At 38.1% G+C, this 27,242-nt stretch overlaps 3 protein-coding genes across 5 annotated transcripts in view; all 3 read left to right on the top strand.

Annotated features, from left to right (window-relative positions):
- Positions 1–3,440, top strand: part of arhgap4b (Rho GTPase activating protein 4b) — a 29,717-nt gene extending 26,277 nt beyond the window's left edge. For all 3 annotated transcript variants that reach the window (XM_017487424.3, XM_047160289.2, XM_017487423.3), the window contains exons 23-24: positions 741–825; positions 1,094–3,440. In XM_017487424.3, coding sequence (XP_017342913.1) covers positions 741–825; positions 1,094–1,318 — 310 coding nt within the window. In that variant the 3' untranslated portion in view covers positions 1,319–3,440. The remainder of the gene's footprint in view (positions 1–740; positions 826–1,093) is intronic.
- Positions 3,441–3,776: 336 nt separating this feature from the next.
- Positions 3,777–8,192, top strand: cav4b (caveolin 4b). Its single transcript, XM_017487133.3, has 4 exons — positions 3,777–4,069; positions 5,243–5,421; positions 6,565–6,752; positions 6,941–8,192. Exons 2-4 carry the CDS (start codon positions 5,248–5,250, stop codon positions 7,089–7,091), a joined length of 513 nt encoding a protein of 170 aa, XP_017342622.1. The 5' UTR covers positions 3,777–4,069; positions 5,243–5,247; the 3' UTR covers positions 7,092–8,192.
- A 5,189-nt stretch (positions 8,193–13,381) lies between these two features.
- ikbkg (inhibitor of nuclear factor kappa B kinase regulatory subunit gamma) lies at positions 13,382–27,242 on the top strand. The gene is made up of 13 exons (XM_017487130.2): positions 13,382–13,737; positions 16,740–16,933; positions 17,035–17,321; positions 17,492–17,563; positions 18,287–18,475; positions 20,142–20,200; positions 20,652–20,754; positions 20,882–20,997; positions 21,131–21,283; positions 22,650–22,740; positions 22,914–23,057; positions 25,657–25,825; positions 26,504–27,242. The coding sequence occupies exons 2-13, from the start codon at positions 16,750–16,752 to the stop codon at positions 26,641–26,643; spliced, it is 1,707 nt and encodes a 568-aa protein (XP_017342619.1). The 5' UTR covers positions 13,382–13,737; positions 16,740–16,749; the 3' UTR covers positions 26,644–27,242.

Here is a 27,242-nt window from a genome sequence, read left to right as displayed (position 1 = left end):
ACCTTGGGGGTTTCAAATCCTGTCTCTGCCCTGTGTGGGTGGAGCTTGCATGTTTACCCCATGCTTCAGGGGTTTCCTCCGGGTACTCTGGTTTCTCTCCCAGTCCAAAGACATGTGTTGTAGGTTGATTGGTGGTCCCAAAATGTCCATAGTGTGAATGTGTGTGTGATTGTGCTTCTGAGCTCCCTGGGATAGACTCGAGGCCCCCCTATGAAGGATAAGTGGTATGGATGATGGATGGATGGAAATCATGGTCCGAAACATTCCCAGCTGACTATAAACCATCTCAAATTATATACTGAATCTCTCTCTCTCTCTCTCTCTCTCTCTCTCTCTCTCTCTCTATATATATATATATATATATATATATATATATATAGATATAGATATGTGTGTGTGTGTGTGTATGTGTATATATATATATATATATATATATATATATATATATATATATATATATATATATATATATATATATATATATATATATATATAGAGAGAGAGAGAGAGAGAGAGAGAGAGAGAGAGAGAGAGAGAGAGAGAGAGAGATAAAATATTTGCAGTGTATGCATGTATGTGGAATTGTCTCTTCAATAATAACCTCAGCCTGTTATACCACAGAATACACTCAGCACATTACACCACAAATTCAACAGATCAATAATTACTAAGTACTCTTATTCATCTGGAAAGAAGACACAAATGATTGACCTTATAAATATCTTTTCTTTTTCTTTCAGTCTACAGGAACGGAGACATACCTTGGACAGCGTCAGGCCCATTGTAGGAACAGCAGAGAGACAGACAGTGCAGTCAGTTGATAAGGTCTAACTTACTACATTTTCTAACTTACTGTATTTTAGCGTATAGACCAGGGTTCCTTAATATTACCTGCAAAGGACTGCAGGCTTTCATCCCAAACAGGTTTCTACTCGTTCAATCTTGGTCTTTGAATGACTATGTGTGACCAAAATTACCTGGATTATGTGTTGCACTGCATTTATGACTTAATTCAATCTTAAGTCAGTAGTTTAATTAGTCTCTCTCACTCTCTCTCTCTCTCTCTCTCTCTCTCTCTCTCTCACCACCTCAGGAGATCACCCGGCAGATGAACTCGGTATTCAAAGAGCTCCTTTCCCGGCAACCTCCTCAAGACAGCAATGTTTCACCAGCGATGTCCTCTTCCTCTTCCTCCTCCTCCTCCTCCATCCCCTCAGTGTCCAGTGCACCTTCTCGGCAGTCCATAAAGAGGGGGATTCAGACAGGATTCAGCCTGCGCAACCGAGGCCTCTTCAAACCCTCCGACCAGCAGGACTGATGGAGGAGGCATAAAAGAGAGAGCAGAAAATGCATGAATGCAAGGCAAGGCCAAGAGCTAACATACAGCAGAGATTAATATATTTTTTCTAAAATATAATATGATGTTTGTGTGACCTCAATTCTGAACAAAAAAAAAATTGTTTATGAGAAGTGACTTTGGTTCATGTAGTGCCAGTGAGCCTTTCATTCATAATGGTATTGAAAGTATTCACTGGTCATGTTACTGGTTTTGTTTGTGCTTATCATAAACGTTATGGTACGGTAATGTACAGTAGAACCTTTTATTTATCATTTGTTATTGCCCCTTTTCAATGATAATTCATTATAGTGATGTGCAGTGGAGTAACTTATTTCTTTCCTTACATTCATATACTGTTTTTAACATGCCCTTGCAATAGCCCCTCATGTGTGGTACACAGTTTTTTCAACCAGAATGCATTTGTTTGCTATATGGCCATGTAACTTACCAAATGCTATTTTTCAAATATTCTTGTGTCTTTTGGGCAATTTCTGGTATTTACTACAGTTGGGTTTACTAAATCCCTCAAGTCTCTAAGACATCATCTCACAGCCTACGCACAGGTGCTGTTCATTCCCTTAAGGGGAAATAATGTGAAAGTTAATGAGGGCATATTAAAAACAGTTCTGGAATGCAGCGTTTTATTGTAGTGTAACTTTCACTATCATTGGGACTTATTGGTTATTGCCTACAAACGTAAAAATCCACTGCTTTATGAGTGTGTCATCTATTACTCAGAGAGGGAACATGGCTATAAACATAAATTTCCATTCTGGCTGCAACCGGAATAGACGATTATTTTTTTTGAAAAGTAATATTTTTATAATAATTCTGTTTTTTTTAATAATTATTTTTATTTCCAAGTTGTTTGCTTAATAATTAATGATTTTATTTTCATTTTGTTAGATGTTTATATTTGTTGACCTTACCTTACTGAACTTCTTTTGAACTCTTTCTACAGAAGAGAAGATGCATTAAAACTAGACAAATGCTTTACCTTTAAAAAAACAAAACAAAACAAAACAATATGGCCACTGTTATAAATACAGGACTATCCACTGAAAATGCTGGAATATGCAGTTTAATCTAAGACTAGGCGTTTGCAACATGGTCACAGAAGAAGAAGGAAAACTGGAAAGACCTTATTTTGGTTACACCATACATTAGTGTGATTTCTTTTGCCCCCCCCCAAACTGTGAACAAACTGATGCAACCACATTTAGTACAGCAGCACTTTCACTTCCTACTAAACTCTAGTGTACACATCTCATGGGTTTCCCCTTGCTGTACTGCATTCAGAAGGGAGGAGAGATATACTGACTAAAAGGCAGCTTAGCCTCTAAGGCTGCATACAGCCTATAAAACACAAGCCAGTCTGACTGGGCATGAGTCATATCATGTCAGTTTTTCTAGTTTAATCATGCAAATTTGAGCTAAATTTACATTTACAGCATTTGGCAGAGGCCCTCATCCAGAGCAACTTTCATTCATCTCATTTATATATTTGAGCAGTTTGAGGTTGAGGTTTAAGGGTCTTGCTCAAGGGTTCAGCAATGGCAGCTTGGCAGTGCTTGAACTCACAACCTTGCGGCACTCATCAGAAATTTTTTTCCACGTTCAAGGATGATACAAACATAACTTGAGAAAATACTGCAATCCTGTCAGGCTAACAAGGTAGCTAAGTGCATTCCTTACAGCAAGCTTGTTTATTTGAGTATCAGTCCTAAAGATTGATGTGAGTGCATCTGGAATCCAAGATTAGGCTAATTATTAAGCTAAAGAACCTTCAAAAGCTCAAATAGTCAACAAATATTAATTTACCAAAATGATTCCAGAGATATTCCTAATATATGTATAAACTGAGGAAAAACTATGATGAAATTTGCTTTGGTCTTATAGGTGTCCTTATAGGCAGCCTTACAAGCTGACTGGGCTTTTAGTCTATATATGTTGCACCTTTCTTCTTTTTGTGCCACTCCTGTATCCTTTCTGAAAACGTGTTTTATAATGTGTTACATAATGACAAATATGTTACATAATGACTTGTTGTTGTTGTATGACTTGAAATATTATCACAATAAATTATGTCAATTCTAAAATACATTTGATCAAGAATTAATTTTCCGTCTCTGTGTTTAATAACTTTATAACTCACTTAACCAAATATTTTCAAAGGCACATTTAATAATATAAGATATTACACAGTATCTATGTGATCATTTATCAGGTAAAAGCTTTCCCTGAATTATTTTTATTCTTTAAAATATCTGTATTAATGAACATAGCTACCTTTTTTAATTTTAGTAGATGACTTAAAATGTCTGTGTGTGTGTGTGTGTGTGTGTGTGTGTGTGTGTGTGTGTGTGTGTGTGTTTGAGTAGTCTATTCAGTAGTAATATGATCTCTCTTCATCTATAGGCCCATGCCATTCCTTTCCCAAAAATAACCCCATACTCCCCTTTCTAATTCTTCACTGGGCACCAACACATGCTCACACACACCACTTGAATGATACTCCTGCTATATGATACAGGCGAGTGGTCAGGAAAAAAAAAAGTGAGGTCACAACTACAGGACTCCCTCATCTCTTCTTCTGCATTCTAGTTTATACTATATTACAGACCAAGATATATTTCAGACATCTTATCTGATAACCATATTATAAAGTAGAACCTGTTTCAGCAGATATAAATTATTGTACAGGAACATACCAGGACTAAATTGAAGTGGGTAAGTGAGAAAATATTCACTGATGCTAAATATACCCTCTCTGTCTAACATGGCACTAAAACACAAAAACACTAGTACTTACTAGTAAGTGCGTGAATCAATCAGTTTATAGAGTAATTTGATTTGATGACTTGTGACAACTGGTTAGAATGTAAATGCTTCAGTAATGAATGTATGTGACTAGACCTGTATGGACATTTCACTATTCAGCCAAAGCAGCTGTTCTGCAACCTTGAATTAGTGAAGAAATGTGTTAAGAAAATACCACAGGTCCAGTTGTTTTAACTTATTACTACAAGACATCCAAAGTGACCTGTGTGAAACTTCATAGACATACTGTAATTCTATAGCTATAGTAATGATCACACATGTTCCAAACTGGATCTTACTTAGTTGCATGCAGTAGGATTTTCCACATTAGGTACGGTACATTCAATAACTATAATATATTTCAAAGTTTGCTGAGTAAAATTTTTCTGTCAAGAGTCAATGGTATGAAAAATGAAACTAATGTTTTTTCTATACTTCTTATACATGATACATCTGTACTTAAATGATTTCTTAACTGATAACTGACTTTTATATTTTATTGCCATGGGTCAGTATGATTACCTAGTTTAAAAAATCAATTATTGAGGGTTTTTTTTTAAAAACTATATATATATTTTTTTCTAACATTTTAGTATTAACATTATTATTCCTGTTATTGCTTTTATAGTTATGTACTATATCAATATATTCATATATTGGGGTATGCATTTACATGGGGTGCTACACTTACACCTGTCAGTAGAGTAAGTCCTCTGAACATGTAATAAAAAATTATTCTTGCACAGGTCAGTTGTTATATCAGTTATCAGTGTTATATCAGGTGTATAATCCATTACAGTCACCATTTCCTGTAATGATGTTTTTCATACAATGAAAGGATATAATTATTTATTTACTTGATGAATAGGCCTGTCAGTGTTAGTTATTTATATAATTGATGAACAGGCCTGTCTGCATCCACATATCACAAGCTAGCCTAATAATACAGAGACCAATTAGTCGGCTAGTTATTCAGACAGTGCTGTCAATTTTGAAAATCACACCTGTCACTTTTAAGTGATGTACTAATAACTGATTTGATGGTATGTTGTAAATATTTGTGTATGATCTGATGCACTGTAGTCACCATGATGTCTGATGACTACTTGGTGGACTGCAAAATAGATGATGATGACTATGACGAGGAAGAGATGAAGATCCAGCCCACTCCAACTCCCCCATCAGAGTTCTGCTCCAGCTCCCAAGTGTCCAAAAGCTATGGTGAAACCAGAGACCCCTATGGAGCCAACAACCACTTGAGGGTGAGACCATAGATTTACTGAAGGAAATTCTGACTAATGTTAAATGCCAAGGAGTTCTGAAGTAAATCAAGTCATTCTTTTTGCATGACGTAGAAGGTAATGCCCAGTTTTTACAGAAGTTTTATTAGCTATTTAATAATGTCAAACACAACCAACACTGGTTGTTTTAGGCTTGTGTGTATTAATTAACGCAATGCCACTATCTGTACCTGTTTAATGCTGCCTTCAAGTCCTGCTCAGAAGTTCATGCGTACGTGTTTGGACGTGGTGATTATGACATAAAATGGACAGCTTCAGAAAACTTCTTATGTTTGTTTGTTGTTGTTTTTTTTTGTATCATTGAAAACAAGAAGTTTATTTACTCAAAAAAGTGAAGAAATTACCACTTAAATCTTACTGTCTGCTGTAGGTGTCACATTCATATTGGTGGCTGCCATGACTTTTTTCTTACTGTCACAGAAAAATTTGACTTCCTGAGTTAGTAATATAATTAGTAATAACAACATTGTGGTGTCATTTTAGTGTGCTCACCTCATAATTATAATATTTCTTTACAGGACTTGAAGGCAGCATCAGATTTAAACCTGAAGAGGCCAGGCATAAACTTCTTCTTCTTTTTTTTTTTTACTTTGTGTTTGGGACACACAACAAAGTAACAATTTCTAATGAATTTCTGTTAGTTCTATTTCCAAAAATATAACTAAAGTAGGAGCCTAATTTAAAACACGGCCATCTTGACCAGGCAGTTACTAAGGATGAATAAATATATGCTGTAATTATGTAAATGCATATTTATGAATGTGATCATTTTTGGTCCCACAAGCTTACAGTATCATCTGACTGCTTGCTCATGCCCACAAGCATCATATCTGTAGAAACCCCTAGCTGGCCTGAATGTCCCTCAGGATCCCGCTCAGCAAGATTTCTTACCAACCAGAATGAACAGTGCACCTCCTATTCATATCTGTATTTTATATCTGTGTAGAACACACTGTGTTCATTACAAATAATGTGTCCATATTCAATTACATCCCTAGTGTGTACAAAGATATTGTCATACTGTAAAAGTAAAAGTACATGTGATTCCTTTCTCTCATTAGGTAATTGGACTCTCTCTTTTTTGGCCTCTTGTTGATTCTACAGATGGAGCTTAGTGATGTTTTGGCCGAGCCAGCCTCGTCACACAGTTACGAACGTGTTTGGGTGTACAGTAGCATTGGGTTTGAGTCAGCACGAATCTGGAGTTACCGCTGCCTCACGGCACTGTTCGCAGTCCCCATTTCCTGCCTCTCTGGTTGTCTTTTTGCACTGCTGGCCTGCTTACACATCTGGTAAGGTCAATCCTCAGAATTCACACACCTTCCAGTGCACTGCTTCTCCTGTTACAAATTTCATGCTCTATGAAAAGGAATGCACTACTGTTACAGCAATATCAGATGCAAATATCACATCTCAAACTATTGAATTCATATAACAATACTTCTCACAGTTTTATTGTTCCTCACTTCCTTTTTCTCAGGTGTGTGATGCCCTGTGTACAGGTGTGTCATACCTGTTTGCCCTGTGTTAGGTCCCTGTGGATGAGTGTGGTGAATATCTTCATCATGCCACTCTGCATGTCTGCAGCTCACTGTTGTAGTGGAATATATGTATTATTCTCTAATGAATGAGGCACGCAGTGAAAAATGCACTCCATATATCAGAACCATCCTTTTTTAAATTAAAGCATACAGTACACACTTCATTACATTAAAAAATGTATTTCAATATTCAGTGCACTTAAATACATCTACGTTGGAGTTTAATGAATGGAATATAAACAATGTTTAAATAAACACTGGTCGCTGTGTGGCTTGATATGCCAAATTTAATCAACCATAACATATAACATATTAACATATAACAAGAATCTAGGTTTCGTCCATCCATTTTCCATACTGCTTATCCTACACAGGGTCCATTGCAATACACAATCATAGAGTGTCCTATTGCACACACATTCACACACTATAGACAATTTGGAAATGCCCAGCAGCCTGGGCTTAAGAAGGAAGCCGTGGTACGCAGGGTGGGGGTAGGATTTGAGCCCCCAACCCTGGAGGTGTGAGGCAAACATGCTTACCACTAAGCCTCTGAGCCCCCCTCTATTTTTCATTTCAATCCTTACACTTGGCTTGGCCTGAAGTTAGGAAGAATTCAGTTCCCCTGTTTACAATTCAGTTCCTCTGTTGGCCCGAAGTTCCGGAGAATTCAGTTCCCCAGTGCCCATGTGAGAAATCATGACATTGTCTCCAGTAGCTGCATTGAGCAGCCTGTGTATGCTCAATCACCATGTTTTGCTTTATAACATTATTATTATCTGTTCATCAGGGTAAGGTAAATTTTACATTGCATGTCAAATAGTTTGTAATTAAATACATGCTTTGAAGTATAGAATGTTTTGTTTTAGGTTTTATCACTCAGTCGTATGACGGATATACTGTAACTCTAGCTTTTGCTCTGTTTTCAGTATCTCTGTGTAACTTAACTAGAGTTAATGCACCAAGATTAATTAACCAATATATACCTCAATTAGGACTGTAAATGCCTAGTTTATCAGACATTTTGTTGTTTGGATAGTAGGTAATTTATTTTGTATTATTATTATTATTATTATTATTATTATTATTATTATTATTGCTGTTGTTGTTGTTGTTGTTGTTGTGTTTTTGTATCATGTATGTCACACAACCTGACATTGACTACATAAATAAACTATATTGCATGGCTTATTAAGTAATCTGTGTTATTATTTTAGGTTACACATCTCACTTAGGCTATCAAGTTTCATTCAACAAGTTTCATCCATTTTTTAAGAACTGTGTTTTCTGGTACTGGAAGAAAGGCAATTTCCCACATGTATTACAATATATTACATCTGAAATGTCTTTACAATAAAACACTGATGATGGTAATCTATCTCTCTTTTTCCTTTCAACTCTACAAGTTTCATCCATTTGCTTTTATGATTAAGAACGCAGGGGAAAGAGATTACACTGACACCCCTGGAAAACGGTTTCCCCAGTATAATCCAACTAGTGTACATTTAAAACTCCACAGCAATGCTAGTAATGCGTCCATGATCAAGTAAAACATGTGACTGATACCCCTAAATAAGTATATGTTTCCCCCAGACATGTTATAACTGCTCTGGAACTAAAGTACCAGGAATGATGATGGCTATGCTGCTTCCACATTACCAAGGTTCATCAATTTTCCATGTTGCTACTGCCTGTCTGCTGAAGGATTTACCCAGAGCCCATGAGAAATTAATTATTACAGCATTAGGAAATTTGGATCAATTTAATATACTACAATGGTGCTAATAACATTGCTCTGTTTTATGGATTCTCTTAGTATGTCATCCACATGTCATTACTCTAAGAAATCACTATTTCTCAATTGCTGCAGATGAACAGAAGTATAATAATGTCTGTCTTATATCTCCATTTTTTCATGCACTTTTGTGTAATACCCCATGTGAACCATGAACAGCAGCAAAATATAACCACATTCTCAAATTTGACATGGCCATGGTCAACTCCCAGATACTTATGTGTGAATGTACTATACAGTCCGTTATTCCATGTAACAAAAGGTGGCTAAATCTCAAATACAAAGGTAGCATATACTGTACAGTATATCACCTTGTAGATCCTATATGCATTTTGCTTGTGCATTCTAGTGTCAGTCAGTACGTTTACATGGACAATAATTATCTGATATTAACCTGATTAAGACGATACTCTGATTAAGAAACTACCATGTGAAGTGATTCTTGATTACCTTAATTCAATTAAAGTCATACTCGAAGTACACACAAATCGAATTATGATATGTGCAGTATTCCTATTTTAGTGGCATTATTGACATGCATTACAGACATTTAAACACCTTAATCACACTATTAACGTCATGTGGGAGTTTTCACCGCATTTTGTGACAGGACACGTACACACACCGCAGTGCTCAACCGGTTGATGGCAAACAAGAGAGCATGGCTGCGTCTGAAACTGTGTACTTACAGAAATACATGTATTTCGGCTACTATATAGTTGGTAAGTACAAGGTTTCGGATTTAGCCCATGGCTTCAAGCAGTCATCAATTTGCACGTATAGCAGGATAAATAATTAACTGCACTTGAAACACCCAAAACTGTATACGGTACCATAACAAAGACGAACTGTACGTTGATATGTGAAATTCTGGAGGGAACGTCGGACGCTGTGGCGTGGGGATGTAATGACGTGTGCCATTAATCGATCTATGTTTTATAACCGGGAACATGAATGGAATCTTCAAAAAGCAACTCATGTAAACACCTTAACCACAATATTGTCTTATTCAGAACAAGGTCAATAATTAAATTATTGCTGTCCATGTAAACGTACTGAGCCAGACAGGCACTGCACTGGAAGCTGCTGCCCTCTAGTGGTGAGGTTTTAGCAAACAGTTGAGCTGCTGTAAATAAAATTAGGGATCATAAGACAGGGGTTCCCAAACTTTTCCAGGGTAAGGCCCCCCAAATGGCATTGAAATTTGACGGAGGCCCCCCTTTCGCAAGATGTCTTTAAAACACATTAAAAATACAGACTTCTACTTATATCCCCCTTTTATTATTAATAATTACATCTTACATCTTTACATTACATTACATTAGGAATTGATTGTGTGTGTGTGTGTGTGTGTGTGTGTGTGTGTGTGTGTGTGTGTGTGTGTGTGTGGTTGTCTGAGAGTGAGAATTTATTTTTAATACCAAATTGTTGAGGCCCCCTGGCTTCCCCCAAGGGGGCCCACCCACTTTGAAAACCACTGTCATAAGATATACTGTATGTTCCCTGATAGTTTGAAGAACTTACCCGAGAAAGAACACTGAGACATAAAATCATAATGCAGAGGCAACAATATACCTGACCTTGATGAACCACCACATACTTTTCTTTTTTCCAACTATCTATTTCATGAGTCAGTTTAGGGAGATAGAATGTACTATATGTAACTATTGCCACTGGGGATAATGGCATGGAGAGATATCAAAGCTTTGGTAAGAAACAAAGATTACTGACTGTAGTACATCTTTTGTTATGCACAATTTGTTAGCCGCCCTTCTACCCTGTCATTGGGTCACAGGCTCGTATCTGACCAAGAAATGGCACTTCATGCCTTCATCTTCTTCAAGCCATACTGTTATTGTTATCTCTCCCATTAATCTTCATAGTGATGTTATCTACCGCCCACCCAACTTCCTGGAGAAATATCAGAGATGAACTCATAGGAAAAATCCTTCTTAGTCTCTTCCCTTCTGATGAAACCTCATCCAGTCTCCTTGGGGACTTCAGCCTCCAGTCCTCTTGCGTCTGCTCATTCTTGTACTCTTTTCACCAGACCTTCAGTGGTCAAAAGAGAGGACCTGGAACTCTGAAACATAAGAGGGGACCTGGACCTAGTCTTCAGCTGACCTTCCTCAGCTCTAGACATCAATGTTTCCCTGCTCCACTTTTCAGATTTTCACTTTGTGTCCTTCACGTTCACCCTCCTTGCCCTGGCTATCACCAACTATGCATACCCCTCCCACACGTCTTGTAACCACGACTATACTTCCTGCCTCTGCAGCTTCCAGCATCATAAAACCCTACCACACCATAAAGAAGCATCTGCATCTAATCTGTATGAGCTCAATTTTTCTTCACTTCTCAATTCCCCCTTCACCCTGCTCACCCTGCTCACTGACTGCTGCCACCTTCTCTGATGAGAAGATCAAATCTGTCAAGCATATTTTTCTCCACAGAAGAGATGCCTTTGTCCAATCCTGCCAGCTGTCCACTGGATAGCCTATTCCCTTTCATCACTTCCATAGTCAATGACATCATGTACTGACTGCCTTCAAAATAGAAATGGTCATACCCAACCTGAAAATTCCCATACTAGATATCTCAGATCTCAGTAACTATTGACCTTATCACTACATTCTTTCTAAAATTCATGAATATGTTTTATACAATCAGTTGTCACTTTTTCTTACCCAGAATGACCTCCAAAATTATGGGTAAAAAAAATAAAATAAAAAAAAGCCACCAGTCAACAGTCTGGCTTCAAAGTGACACACTTCTCAAACATGGCCCTGGTGGATGATACTGAGAAGCTCATTCCACTAGATTTGGCAAATGATCTACTCATTGACCTCCCAGCAGGAACACACAATCTGATAATAACATCTTGGGGTAAATCTGGACATCCAACTCTCCTCACATTGCTAACCTGACCTCTTAGCAGTCATGCAGGTTTCCCCTTTACAACATCAGTAAGATCCTGAAATCCCCCCCCCCTCCCCCCATGGAAGTCACTCAGATGCTTGTTTAGTCCCTAGACATATTGAGATGGGACCACTGCACCTCACTTGCAATTGTTCCACTGCATAAAATCCAACACCAACAGCTGAGCCAGAAAGCAAATGCATGATTTTTTCAATCTCCCCAAGTTGGCTAATGATCCCCTTAAAAGTCATGAGATATATCTGGATGACAAATTATTCAAAATTCACAATCTTAAATAAAATACAAACAATGCTATTTGCATAAGTATTCACCTTCAAACTAGTACTTGGTAGAACCACCTTTGCTACAATAACAACTTAAAGCATGTTGGGGTCAGAACCTACAAGATATGCACACTGTTTGGAGTAATTTTTGCCCATTCTTTCTGGCAGATTTGCTCCAGGTTGTTCAGCTTGACTGAATGTTGTTTGTTGCAATTTTCAAACAGTGCCACAGATTCTCGTTGGGGTTTAGATCTGGACTTTGACTTGACCACTGTACAACAGTCACCTTTTTGTTTTTAACCACACCTGCATGGTTTTGGCCTTGTGTTTGGGACCACTGTCCTGCTGAAAGGTGAAGTTTTTTTGCGTGTCGTGTAGATGCGAGAGCTGACTTTTTTTGTCGAGAGTGTTCTCGTGATACAAAGGGACCCGACCATAAGCTCTGCACTGTTTACAGCAGAGGAAGAGGAATGCTGTACACAAACTGAGTCACATATTACATCCTTTGTAACAAAGATGTCTGCAGATTTTGACATAAAGGAGGACTTGCATTTTTTTGTCTCTCAACAAAAAAAATGTTCTCTCTTGCATCAACACAACATGCATGCGTCATGGTTATCACATGTTAATTTTTTTGTTATTTTTTGTGTTTTTTTTTTTGCACACACAAAACATTCGTGTAGCTTCATAAACTTGGGATTAAACCACTGCAGTCACATGGATTACTTTTACGATGCCTTTATGAACTTTTTTGAGCTTGAAAATTCTGGTTACTTGGACTGTAAATGGAGGGACAGAAAACTCCCAGGTCTTCATTTGTGTTCCGAAGATGAACAAAAGTCTTATGAGTTTGGAACCACATGAGGGTGAGTAACAGATGACAGAATTTTCATTTTTGGGTGAACTAGCCCTTTAATGGAATATCCACCCTCTTAGATACAATTTTACATCTTTTTCCTAGGTTATGATATTCCATTACTTTAACTTCCTCAGAATGCTCCTTAGTCTTCATTTTCACTTTCACATTTTCCCTTTCACATTTGTGATCTGTTTCTGTTGTGGGTACACACTCAGTGCCAAGTTTATACTGACCATTTTATCCACCATTTACTCGGTGCACGTATTATACAATTGCTGACTGTAGCCCATCTGTGTGTATATTTTGCTCTCTCTACTTTACCCATTGATAGAACAATTTGTGCATAACAACAGACGGGCTACAGTCTGAAACTGCACATACAATGTAGTAGATATACCTGATAAATGGGTATAGATACACCACGTGTATGTCATATAAAAGTAAGCGTGTGTGTATTTACAGGCTTGTTTATGGGTGTCCCAGTTTCGAGTGCGTTAAACGTTTACGCATGCGCAGTATGTGTCGGGCAAGGGACGCAGGTCGAGTAGTGACAGGGCTCTGCGGCGGTCGGGCCGCTGTGATGAAGTGCGGAAGAAACAAGGGGAATTCCTGAGAGCTATGCTACCTACATTAACGTACTGAATCGAATAGAACTAGTTGCTTTAGCAAGCTAGTCTGCGATGCGCTTTTAGATTAAATATGCTACCAGAATTTCGGGGCCATTGTTAATTACTAACGTTGTTAGCGTTGTGGTGTTTGTCAGCGCTTTTCCGCCGCCTCAACAAGTCTTCCGCACTCGGAGCAACGCTAAATTAGCTATCTGTTTTGCTAGCTAGCTAACTCGGCTAAAGCGTTTAGATAACGCGTTAAGACTGCCAGGTAACAGTTTCTGTTTTTTTTTTTGTTGTATTTTTCTTTTTACATCTGTTACATTATATATTGTTCTCCATTCCCCATGAGTTGTTACCTGTGTTGTTGATGTGTTATTAGCTGTGTAGTTAATGTTCTCTGCCTTGCTAGCCAGGTAGCTAGTTAACTAGCGGAGCATCTTGCTAGCCAGAATGAATTTTTAAACATTCGTGTGAATATTAGATAGCATCATTAGACAGCTAGCTGTCTGTCCTAGTCACAGTAAAGATTGGGGGTGGATATGTTATTGTGTTTGTTGGAATTTAGACATGATGGTCAAGACTGAAATGAAAGTTTAAACGAAGCCACGTCGCGATTGATTTCTTGCAGCTGTGGCGTTGACAATAACGTTACTTCCTCCACATTTTGGAGGAAAAGGGAGCTTAAATCTAAAATACAGCCACAGTAATTAATACAACTGCTGCAATACCTCCTGAAGTCGCCAGGAAAACAAAGTTGATGTGAAACAAAGTGTGTCTTGTAGATATTTTAATTATAATTTAACAGTTTATGGAGGAGAAAAATAGGATGATTCTCCTGATTCATCCTGTATTCATTTGCATTTTGCATCCAATTAAATGAACATTGCTTTTCAGTAGGGATGGGCGATGTAGACTTAAAACTATATCATGATTTTTTTTTCTGCTATTTATTGCAATAACTATATCCATGACGATATAAATATAGTACCATTCACCACTATTTTGGCTACATGTGACAGCTGCATGCAGTCTTCAGAGCCTTAGAAACAGAAACACGGATCTATAAGTAAAGTATTTTTCTGTAACCAAACCAGTTCCAGATTGTAGAGGTAACTCCTCGATTAGCAATAAACCCCTCCTCGTCTTCACGTCCGCCTTCTGCCGTACTTGTTTTCGCTCTGCACATGAGCTGCGAATGTGTCGTGTACAGAAATACATCACCAACTAGGTTTTATTGTTATTATCGCGGGAAGATTAATTCTTATCGTGGGGAGAATTTCTACTGGTATATCGCCCATCCCTACTTTTCAGTGGCAAACATGGGTCAGCTGTGTAGTTGTGCTTGTTCACTTTTTCTGCGTTTTATCCTCCTTCAAAACAATCCGTTGTGTGTGGGAAAATTTGGTTGGAGTTTATGTGTCTGTCTGCATTCGGTCCCTCTCCAAAATCTCGAGTTCGGCTCAAACGCATGACCTTTCCGGGTTGTGCTGTGGTGTGCTGTTTAAAGTGCACCTATTATGGTTTTTCAAATATTACCTTTCATGTAGTGTGTTATAGAGCTGTTTGTGATCGTACAAATGTCTGCAAAAATTAAAAATTCAACATGCACAACAAACAGGGTTATTGCCTCCCAAAAGAAGGAACCGATTCTGCAGAGCTGAAACGAGTCATTAGTAATTCCAGACTTACTTCCTGTACTAACCTACATAGGTTTGTAACAAAAAACCCAACCTCTGGTCTTTATTGGCTGCACACAAACAGAGGGAGCTGAAATTCTTTATGGTAGTGGGCGTTTCCTTTTAGACACACTGACAGCGGTAAACCAATCACAACAGACTGGGACATCTGACTAATCAGAGCAGAGTATGAATGAATCCTTTAGAACGAATCACTCAAACGAGTCATTTTTGACACTGGGGGGAATAAAGGTAATGCTGCAGTTTAATTATGAGTACATTAAAGTGTTTTTTGACCTTGGATGCATGTAAAGCTATTTCGAGAGGCCTTTAAAACAAAATTAAACACGTTTCAAAACCATAAGAGGTGCACTTTAATATACAGGTAATGTATGCATAGGAAATGGCAAACTAGCGAGCATTTCGACATACCAAGACGCGACTTTGTTTGTTCTTGCTTGTCGGTACAGATTTATCTTACTGTCTTGTGTTAAACGGCAAGTCCTTTCCGCTGTCCTCCATGAAGAAGAGGTAAAAACCTGGGCCGGTAACAAATGACCCATGGCCTTGTACCAATCTGAGGATGCGGTGGTTGGAGATCTGTACGTTACGATACCAAACATGTTGCAGCGGTCAAATTGGCAGTGAGAAATCTACCTACTAATTGAAAACGAGCTCTGTTTAAACGTGTCGCCTTTTATTCAGCCAGTTTGTTAAGCCGCTGTTAATTCTGTTTAGATTTGGCGGGAGGTGTGGTGTATCTCGGATGTTATTGACTGTTATGGAAATCAGTCAAGGTCTTTGATACATGATCTCCCTGATTTTCTGTTTCAAACGGAGTACACCAACATACAGAATCAAAATCACAACTGTCATAGCATTTCATGGGCACGTTAGGCTACATTCACATTAATCCAGGTAGATCTGAAAACAGCATTTTTCATTTTAAAACATCTGCATTTTCATTTTATAATGCTCTCCATCAACACTGCCATTTTTAAACATTTTCCAAAAATTGCTCGTCCACACCGAAAAGTCTGAAAACATTTACATCCCAATACCGCGCATGCATAAAAGTGTAAGAAGCCTTTGCCTGCATCATTCCGTCAGGGGATTATTTAAAAATGCAGTCTGAAGGTTGTACAAATTGGCATTAGTCTTTAACAGCTCTATCAAACTGGTTAGCAGGCACAACAACTGCAGTGCAGTGTCACCCACTGTCTTGTTTGTTTTGAGTTGAGCGGGTCACACGATTGAAAATACATCATAGTCTTTGAATAGCTCCCTTTTTCAGTCCACACTGTAAAACGGAGTGTTCAAATCTATAAGTTTCGTGAGCGTTTTCAAAAAGCAGTTTTCGCTGGACAAAAACACCATCTCGGTGTGGACGAAAGGCTAAAACGTAGAGAAAAAGATGTGTTTTCAGATTTATCCGGATTAATGGAGATGTAAACTTATTGGGTCAGAAATGTGTAAGTTGTAGAAAAGAACAAAGGGTTAATTAAATAACTAACCATGAGGTTTGGAGTAAGTTTTTAGTGGTCAGGAGTGCCAGATACAAACATGTGAACATATGGTGTTCTGTGTGGCTTAGGTCCTAGGTCATGGTCCAGCCCCAGCCTTACGGGGACAGCGCCTTTCAGTGGGACATGGCAGGAGAGGAGGCCGGGGGGGCTGCCAGCCAAGGCTCACTAACGACTAGTTCTCAAGGATCATTAAGGGTGCCACCTGAACTACCTGGACATGAAGTGGTCAACAGACTTCTTTTGGATAACCACCAGTTACGAGGTATCGTAAGCCATTTCATCCAAAATGACCAACGCAGAGTCAGATTGTTGTTTGTACATCATTTTTTTTGCCAGCTATGTGACTTTCTGACTCTCCTACAGAGGCACTGAGGAGGAGCAATGATGCCCTGAAAAACAGGTGCGAAGAGATGGAGGGATGGCAACGAAGATCTAGGGAAGAGAGAGAATTTCTGAGTGGCAGGTTTCATGAGGCACGGGCTTTGGTTGAGCGACTGGCTCAGGAGAATAAGAATTTGCTGAGCAAACTCAAACCTGACGTCAGTCATGTAGCACCTGAAGGCACCGCTCTGTGCTCAGAGTCAGCATGTCAAAATCGGAACCAAGAGAGTTCTCGTGCAGACATTAACGGACTGACAGAGGAACTTAATGTAAGTCTACATGAACAGTGTCAAATCTTTTTTTTTTTTTTTTTTTCTTTTCTTTTTTTTTTTTAGATTTCAGAATCTCCTTTATTCAGACATTATTTAGTTGAGTAAACATTGCATCTCTCCAAAACTTGATTCCAGTCTGTTTATTTGTTTTTGTTTTGCATTACCAGGACTTAGCCGTGATTGAGCGGAAGGTTGATGCAGAACAAGACACTGACAGACAGGCAATGCCTCGAAGTTTGGTAGAGAACACTACACCACAAAGTGTCTGATTTATAATGTCTATTTGTGTGTGTGTGCTTGTTTAGGGATCTAGTGAGAATAGTTCAATCAGTAGTTCTATTCCCAGTTTTGGTCAAAGCTTGCCCAATGGGCGAGAGGGAGGGGCCTGTCAGGTAAGCCTGTCACCACCCTCCCAGCTTCTTTAAGCTGGGTGTTTGCATCTATGAGTCCAGAAAAATATCTTCACATTTGGTTATATTTTGTTTTCGTTGTTGTGTTTTTTTTTATTTTATTTTATTTATTATTATTTTTTTATCTCTTTAATCTGCTCCATTTTGCTCTTTTTGTATGCCATTATAAAAGGTGATATTCTGCACTGCTCCAGATTTCAGATGATTTTGAAAATCTTGATTTAGCTGAGACTTCTCATTTCCCACAGTTTTATTAATCATATATTAATAATGCAATCACCTGAGAAGGTTACCAGTTACAGGTAACTTGATTATTAATAGTATCTGGAGGCACTCTGATTTCCATAATAACAGCTTAAATTTGACTGGTCTCAAGCTTGATAAATGATTCTGCACTGTGCATGTGTGTACTAAGATAAACATGGATGTTTCTAATAGTTGTAATAGGGGTGGGGTGGGGAGGACTTGTTCTTTGTTTCAGTACACTTTCTTGCTTATGAGTATGCAATATGTGTTGCTGGTTTGCTAAATCCATACAACTGTGTTCTGTAGCCTAATGAAGGTTCTAACGAAATCCTAAAGATACTGAAGAGTCATAAAGAGAAGCTCGAGGAAAGAATGAGAGTGCTGAAGAGGAGAAATGAGGAACTGGAGAAGGAGAAAATGGAGAGTAAAAAAGAAAATGAAGGCCTTCTGAATACTGTGGACCAGCTACGCTTCAAACTGACACAGCTTACTCAGGTGCTTTCATTTAGTAAATACCACAGATAAACCATGTGACCTGATCCACTGATATACTTATGTTTTTTGTTTGATGTAAGTGTATTGACAGAAGTAAATTTCTGGGTATGAGCAATATTGCAAAAATCACATTGTGAAACTTGAAGGTTTTGTTTTATTAAGTATACATGTATCTTGATGTTTAGTAGCTGAGTGTCATCAAAAAAAAAATTGAAAACATATTTTCAGAGATATTTATAAGAGACTGTTATGTGTGAAAATCCCAGGTCATCAGTTTTTGAAATACTCAAACCAACCCATCTGACACAATCACACCTGTACACTATATGGCCAAACGTTTGTGGATACCTGACCATCACACCCAGATGTGGGCCTTCCTTGTTGCCATAAAGTTTTAAGAGCACAATTGTATAGGATGCCTTTGTATGATGTAGCACAGGGATGTCAAACTCAAATTCTGCCTGAGCCATGTAATTTTCACGAGACCCTCAAGCACCAGTTTCACTTTTTTTTTTTTTTTTTTTCCAGTTAGTTATTTACATATTCTGTCAACTAACACCACTACCCTGGGCTCCGAGATAAAAAAAATAAATAAATAAGTTTCTTGGATGGGCTAACAGAAACTATTAGTGTACAAGTCACTCGTGATTACTAGTTTGTCTCTTTTGTGGGCATGGCATGAGCACTGCTGTTGGTGCTCGTGGACGTGTACCATCCTTCCAGCTTTGATGAGAAAGAGTCCAGCACACGATTTACATACAAGATATATTTAAAGGAAGTTTCTGTATGACAGGATTAAAAAACACAGTTTTTATTCCTTTTTTCAAGTTTAGTACATAGGAGCTAATTGCAGGTAGTAACTAAAGTTGGGAGAGGAGGGATGAGAAAAGGTTGTATCACTCACGCCATATGATTGGTGCGAGAAATCATTTAAGCTAATTGTTTGGATTTGTTGCGCATAGCTAATTTGCATAAAATTGAGAAAATCTCAATTCCCCTGTTACTTGTCTCTTACTGAAATCGTGGACCTGTGTCACACACATACAGTCTTGGGTAAAAGAAAATGCATTCTAACTTCTAAATAACAAGCCTCAGGTGACAACAACAAAAAAAACCCAGCCCAAACATTTTGCAGCATGACAGTACCCCAGTACATCAAGCAAAAGTCCATGTAGACATGGTGTGCCAAGGTTGGAATGGAAGAACCCAAGTGACCTCAACCCCACTTAACACCTTTGGGATTTAACTGGAATGCCGACTGTTTCCCAGGTCTCCTTGCCCAATGTCAGTGCCTCACTAATGCTCTTGTGGTTGATTGGGCAAATCCCCACTGCCACACTCCAAAATCTAAGTGGAAAACATTCCTAGAAGAGTGGAGATTATTATAAGAGCAAAAAGACACTAAATCTGGAATGGGATGTTCAACAAACACATACAGATGTGATGGATTCCACATACTTTTGGCAGTATAATGTATCTGCATTTTGTGCATTGTGCTGCTGCCACATGATTAACTGATTGGTTAGGTGCATGAAGTGTACAGGTGTTCCTGTTAAAGTAGTACTTGGAATATAGATATATTAAAACACCTTCAAACTTAAAAATGTGCTTAAAACTCTGTCTGGGTTTTTTTTCTTTTCTTTTTTTTTTTTTTTAAAAAAAACAGACTGATGCTGTGACAGAGGAGACATTGCATAAAAATCCTTATACCGTCTCTCCAGAAAGGTACAGTTCAACATTCTCGTCACCCTTTTGATTTATTTTTGCCATGGCCAATAAGGACTCGACACAGTTCTACACTACGTGTGTGGGTTCTGTGATAGTTTTGAGAATGACAAACTCCACTTTTCTATTGATTGCTGTAAATAACACAAACTTTTTCTTAGTGACTGTCCTTAATCAAGTTCATCTTAACCTTCTACTCCATGTGTCCGCTTAGCTTTCACTTGGCTAAACTAACAGAACAGCTTCAGGCTACTCAAGGCAGGTGAGGAGAGCTGTGCTTCACTGTATGTGTGCATGTACAGTACCTCCTTCCCTTTGTTGAGTCGCCACTGGTCCAATTAGAGCATGTTTTATTTTTGCTGTTTAAGACGAGGAACATAATTAAATGAGGTACTCTTAAAGATGGGTGTTGATTTGGATGTATATGCTTTGTATTTGTCCTTTGGTGTAGGTATAGAGAGCTTCAGGAGAAACTGAATGTACTAGAACAGAACACAATGCAAAGGGATAGAATTGAGCCTCTACTCAAACAGAAGGAGAAGGATTGTATTCAGGTATGCGCACACAAACACGCCTTTTGCTTTTACGTCTCTTGGGCGTTTGTGTAATGGTGGCTGTTTGGCCTTAAATAAAAATAAATAATTAAATAAAACCAGCAACTCGATTTTGTTTGTTTTACAGCTGACCAAGGACAGTGAGGCTCTAAGGGCTCAGGTCACTTCTCTACTTGGTGAGCTGAAAGAGCGCCAGACATCCCTAGACAAGTGTGAAGATGATAAAAGACGTTTAGAAGAAAGGTGAGTGAGCATGTTGTATGCACACATGCATGTTTGAGTGTTGTGTGTGTGTGTGTGTGTCATGGATAATCGCCAAAACAATGGTTTAAACACGCACGCGCATGTTTGATTGAGCTGATGTGTATCACTTTAGGCTGTGCTGTAAGACAGATAGCCTGCAGACCCTGGAGCGTGACATGGAGGAGCAAAAGAAGCAGCATTGTGTGACCGTGGACAAGTTCCTTTTGCAGACACAGAACCTGGAGGCGGCACTGAAGAAAGAACGGGCTGTCATTGTGGAGGAGAGGTGAGGCCCGAGCTGCTGCTCGACTGTGAGTAGCTAGAGGTGCATGGTGACAAATAAGAGGGTGGGGCTACAGAGATTTGATGGAGTGCTGTGCTAAGTAAATGAATTTTTTCTGCAGTTGATGTTATGGTGGAACGGTATAGAATGACCACGCAAAAATCTTGATGCAAGTTTGTAAAAATAAAACAACCAAAAACTAGGTCAGTTGTAAATGTGTGAAGTCTATTTCAAGAATATTGAGTTTCATCTTGATGTACAGAAAACTGCATACAGTTTTTAAATCATTTTGTTTGTTACACTGAACTCAGTGAATCAAAGTATTATCCAATGCATAATTTTTCACTGTAATAAATGTAGTAGCTGTTTAAAAAGTGTTACGGTGAGTAGGCCTGTCACGATAACTACTTTGTTGGATGATATATTGTCCCAGAAATAATTGCGATAAACAATATTTATTGTCATTTTAAGACCATTTTATACCACTGATATAATGATGATACAAACATTTTAATTCTTAAGAATATTCAGACATTGGAGTGTCAATAAGTTCAAGTTCCCTTGTGCATTCGGGCCATTTTGTACAGAATTGTAATATGATGTTTATGTTGTGTATATGTCTGATTAATCTCATACGTGTACAGGATGTGTTTGGGTGAGTTAATTATAACCCACTTCAGTTTACCGCTGTTCATTCACTGCTCAGCTTCGGCTCAACCCCCGATGTTATCGACTTATTGGATTTTTTGAAACATTAGAACTATCCTTTGTAGATTTTTTTTTTTGTTAGTGCATTGTTAATATCTTGCGTCATTTTTTCAACAGTATATGCTTTAATTAAAAAAGCACTAAACAGTATATTCTTTTATTACACATCTTAAATTGTGTACATCTTAATGTTCATTTTTATCGTAAATACCCCGAATATTCAAAGCCCTAGAGTAGACGAGAGGACAGAAGCAGCATAAATGGCTAAAACGTTGTTGACATTCATGCTTGTGTAAGAATGAATGTCGAGGTCAACAAAAATGATTGAGGTCTTGTCCATATATCGTACAATAAATTGATGTAATTATTGTGACATGTCTAACTGTGAGTAACAAAATTGCTGGATGTGCTTTCAAAATCTGGTAATAGATTTCATATTGTCAGCCAATTAAATAAAAAGGAATTTGGTCCCTTTTTTGGCAAATCTGTCAAATCCGATCATCCCAATACTGGTCCAGTACTGACTCAGTGTTGAATCAGTGCATTATTTCAAGCATTTTGCATGCTGTCCTTCCACTAGGAATAGCATCTGTTCATATCCACCTTGATGAATATTGACTAGTTTAATCTTAATTCCATCTTTTTGTTTATTCCCTTCTAGGAGGAAGCTAGCTCAACTCCAGCACGCTTACACCTGTCTCTTCCAGGATTATGACTCCAAACTGAAAAATGAAAAGTTAGCCAATCACAGGGTGTGTGAAATAAGTTGGCCATTAATTTGAATCCTTTTTAAACTAGTTGTGGTTGGCATGGTTAAATGTAAGGAAACTGGTTAGCTCAGATGGTCTGAGTGCCAGGCAGGAGAAGGAAGTGTTTAAAAATGTTCTTCTCTCTGTATATGTATACGTGTTTCTTTCTGTATTAGAGTGGAGAAACAGAGACGCTTACTCATAGACTAGAGGAAGCTGAGAAAGCTCTGGCCTTGAAACAAGCTCACATCGACAAACTCAAAGAAGAAGTGGAGCAGCAGAGGACCTTACAGGAGACCAATGAAGTGCTCACAGCACAGGTGTGTATCTTACACAAATACACATGCATTCCTCATTGGTAACTGTAATGTTTTTGTTTTTTCATGTCATCTGCTTTCCTCTACCTTGATTTGTGGGAGAGAAAGCCTCATGTGCTCATTTAAATATTTTTAAAGTCTCTCACAACTTATGAGAGACATTTAATAAGCATTTACCAGAGGTAGATTCAGGAACTTTTGAGCTAGCAACTACAATTTAAGCATGCTGCTAAAGCTTCTTTTCCCATCTGCTCTATGCTGGAACAGATACACTTCTGTATAATCTGCCCTGGAACTTAAAAAACAAAAACAAAAATAATTTTAGACCTAACAAGAAATCTGAAACCCACCCAAATGACTTCCAACAACAACTCCTCTACATTAGAGAAATATATCCGTCACACACACACATATATATATATATATATATATATATATATATATATATATATATATATATATATATATATATATATAACACACACACACACACACACAGATGGATCAAAATCTGAAGACCATGTATGATCTGCATTCATGAGCAGATCGTCTTAGCACTGGACTTCATAAAGACTATGCAACAGGAAAACTTTCTGAAAATACAGATTCAAAATCATCCCTCAAAAAAGACCACCCAACGCTTGTAAAGAGTCTTTGTATATTGCTGGATCTGGAGGCCCAAAATTTTAATATCTACATCTGCTGGGTACCAAGACACTGTGGAATCCTGGGAAATGAAGAAGCAGACACTGCTTCAAAAGAAGTATTATCAGCGGATTTCATGAAAGTGTCCAATACCTCCCACTGACATAAAACCCATAATAAACTTGTATATTAATAAAAATGACAAACTGAGTGGGACCAATGCACCATGAACGAACTCCATGAAATCAGCCCTATTGTTGGCGAAAGAAACGTTTCTCTGTTTTCAAATCGCTGGGACCAGATCGTCTACACCCGCTGTCGAGTTCATTCCAGGGTGACACACAAGTTTTTAATATATGGAGAAGACTCACCAACATGTACCTTCTGCCAGAATCCATTATCCTTGAAACATGTTTTATTGGACTGTTCTGGTCTTAACCCCGTGAGAAACCTTTTTTATTCAGTCAACACTCTGAAAGAAATTTTTAACAAAGTCAAAACCTATTGCAGTTTTAGAGTTTTTAGGAAAATTGGATTTTAAAAAACTTACATAGAATTCCTTAGACATTTCTCGCCATGAAAATAGCCATAGAAGCTGGCATTGCATTAAAAAAACTAACAAATGTTCATCTGCTCCCCAGCAACATAAACACACTCAACAGCAGTGGCGGAGTCTGAATAATAAAGTGGACTCTTTTTGCAGTGCTGTTTTTACCCAAGCTGGGAGGCAAAGCTGCACGGTGTACTTGTATGTCTTTCTAGGGGTGTGGTGCAAACGGTAAAAATAGTAAGATTGTGGTTTGCCCTTGCTTGTCTCCTGCTGCACTGCTACCGGCTAGTTTGATGGAAAGTTACACTGATTAAGGCTTTAGCAGTTCTACAGTCATGAAAAATGTTTGCAGGCACAAATAGTGTGCGCTTATGTCTCAGTGATACAGAAATGTCACAAAGTGCAAAGCTAAGCCAGACCACAAAGAGAAGGTATGTCCTAAAACAGGTGCTAATAGTGACACAGTTTTAAAAAAATGTTATGTGGGTTATTAGGTACATGCATGTATTGGGACTTTAGGTTTTGATGCGTAGTGTGAAGTACTGTGTAGACTATCTTTAACTATCTTTAGAACTGTTTGCTAGACACTTTAGTATAACTTGTAAGAAATAATATGCAAAATGTTCGTATTTGAGTCAAAGGCTAGCTGGTAGGGCGTAAGACTTGGGCTCCTGTGCTTTTGTGCTGTCTTGGGGAGAAGTTCAAATCTCACTGATGAGGGCAATGGTGAGAGTGGGGAGAATGTTCCTCTGCCTTGGCAATCTGACGGTCCTGGCTGTCTGTGAACTAATAGACAATAGTCATATTGTAAACTGGTGTTGTAATCATCATATTCAAGCTCAACTCTATGTAGCTGATATGTAGTGATATTCATCTTCTGCCTGAAACTCCCAGCTAATAACAGGATCCTGGAAACAACCAAGTATAGACATATCAATCATAGTTGAGGTCATAAGTTTATATGTAGTATCTGCAAAATGTTAATAAGAAAAAAATAAATAACCGGGATCATAAAAATTGCATTTTGTTTTTTAATTAACCCTCCTATTATGTTATGGGTCTATTTGACCCTTTACCACATTTGAGATGTCTGAAATGCTGGTTACTTTCATTTTCTCTTTGAAATGTTTTGACCTCATTTAGGGTCATGGACTTATGCTTGTCCCAGACAAGCCATGATAAAGGTTTACTGTTTTAAGCTGTTATTTGCTGTTTTTGTGTGTATTTAAACTGTGGAAGTCATTTTGACCCATAACATAATGGATGTAACTCCCTTTTTTCCCCACTTTTAATTAGCTCCATTGAGTAATATACACCCTTCAATAACAGCTGATTCATGGGATGTTTGTGAGACAGCAATACATCCAAAATACTTCAAGCTCTTCATACACATGTCCTCTTTCTCAGGCGGAGATCTTCAAGTCAGACTTCCTTGCAGAGAGACGAGCACGGGAGGAGCTCAACCAAAAGAAGGAGGAGCTGCAGGAAAAACTGAACCAAACACTGACTGAACTCAATCTCCTCAAGCAGGAGAAGATGCAGCAAAGACACATGGACAGCTACAGACCAGCACCTGGTATGCATTTTAATATCTCATCTGCCATCTCCCTCTAACCCTATGCAAGCGACAAGCCCCTCGTCTCACTTGGAGTTATTGATATATACATACATACACACATACACACACACACACACACACACACACACACACACACACACACACACACACACACACACACACATATATATATATATATATATATATATATATATATATATATATATATATATATATATATATATATATATATATATATATATATATAAACTGTTTCTCATTTTAACTAAAAGACACTAGACAAGTAACAACATGCCTAAAAGTGACTATAGTATCAGTTGCTACCTAGGGTAGTCTTAGGCAGCCTATTTTGTTTAGTACAAACTTTGTTGTAGATTTTTATTTGATGACTTCTACATTATCGAGTCAGTACAGCAACATTTTAGATTTCCAAATGTGTGTGTATGTATATTTATATATGATGTGTATATATAGAGCTATTAATACCATGGTCTGTCTGAATACTCGATTCTGATTGGCTGAAAGGTGTACCTTAAAAGCATATAATACATCAGTAGTTCCAGTCAGTTTAATCACCGTTTTAAATGAATGTGCTGCCTATAAACAACTATTCCCATAGTAACATACAGTTACAGTTGCAAACTGGCCTATTTTTTTCTTCTTCTTCTGTGGTAGCAATATTGCCAGGCCCTGGGATACCACAGCCGAATCGCAATGCCCCCGAGATGCAGCCTGAATACCAATGCCCTAAGTGTCAGTACAATGCTCCGGACATGGACACCCTGCAGATTCACGTCATGGACTGTATCCAGTGAGAAGAGGAGAGCCGCAGACGGAAAAATAATGAGCATGATCTACAGAGATGGAATCCTATCACAGCAACTTCAGCATAAACAATCTAAGCACAGATGAATCAATGAACAGAAAATTTTGTAAAAGAACAGGCCTTGGCAACTGACCAAGAAAGAAGAAACCAGGCAGTTGCAACAGACATTTTATTTCCTGGCGCCAGAACTGTCCGCAGTGTACTATTTGACATAGTATATTAGTTATCCTTTAGAAAAGATGTGTACTGCCTCTCTGTGACAGTGTAGTGTAATGTACTGCACGCGTTTTTGATGTACGGCACAAGTCTATCAGTGACAACAGTCCTTTTATAAATGTGCTATTTGTCTCTCTGAATGTATGGGTTCTGAATGTATGGATTCATATCTTCGTGTGTTAATATTGTCTATAATCTTGCTTGAATGTATTAAATACTTTGTACAGACTATTATGGAGAGATTTAAAGATTAAAAACAGAAGTTGAAATTGCTTTCTGCAGGAATATTACTTTTAATGCAGCTGAACAAATTTGCTGCAGATTTAATCTGATTTATTGTAAATAAAATAGGTCCCTGACCTAAAAACTGCA

The sequence above is a fragment of the Ictalurus punctatus genome, chromosome 15 (genome assembly GCF_001660625.3).
Source record: "Ictalurus punctatus breed USDA103 chromosome 15, Coco_2.0, whole genome shotgun sequence".
Classification (NCBI taxonomy): Eukaryota; Metazoa; Chordata; class Actinopteri; order Siluriformes; family Ictaluridae; genus Ictalurus; species Ictalurus punctatus.
This window is presented reverse-complemented; position numbering and strand designations above follow the sequence as displayed.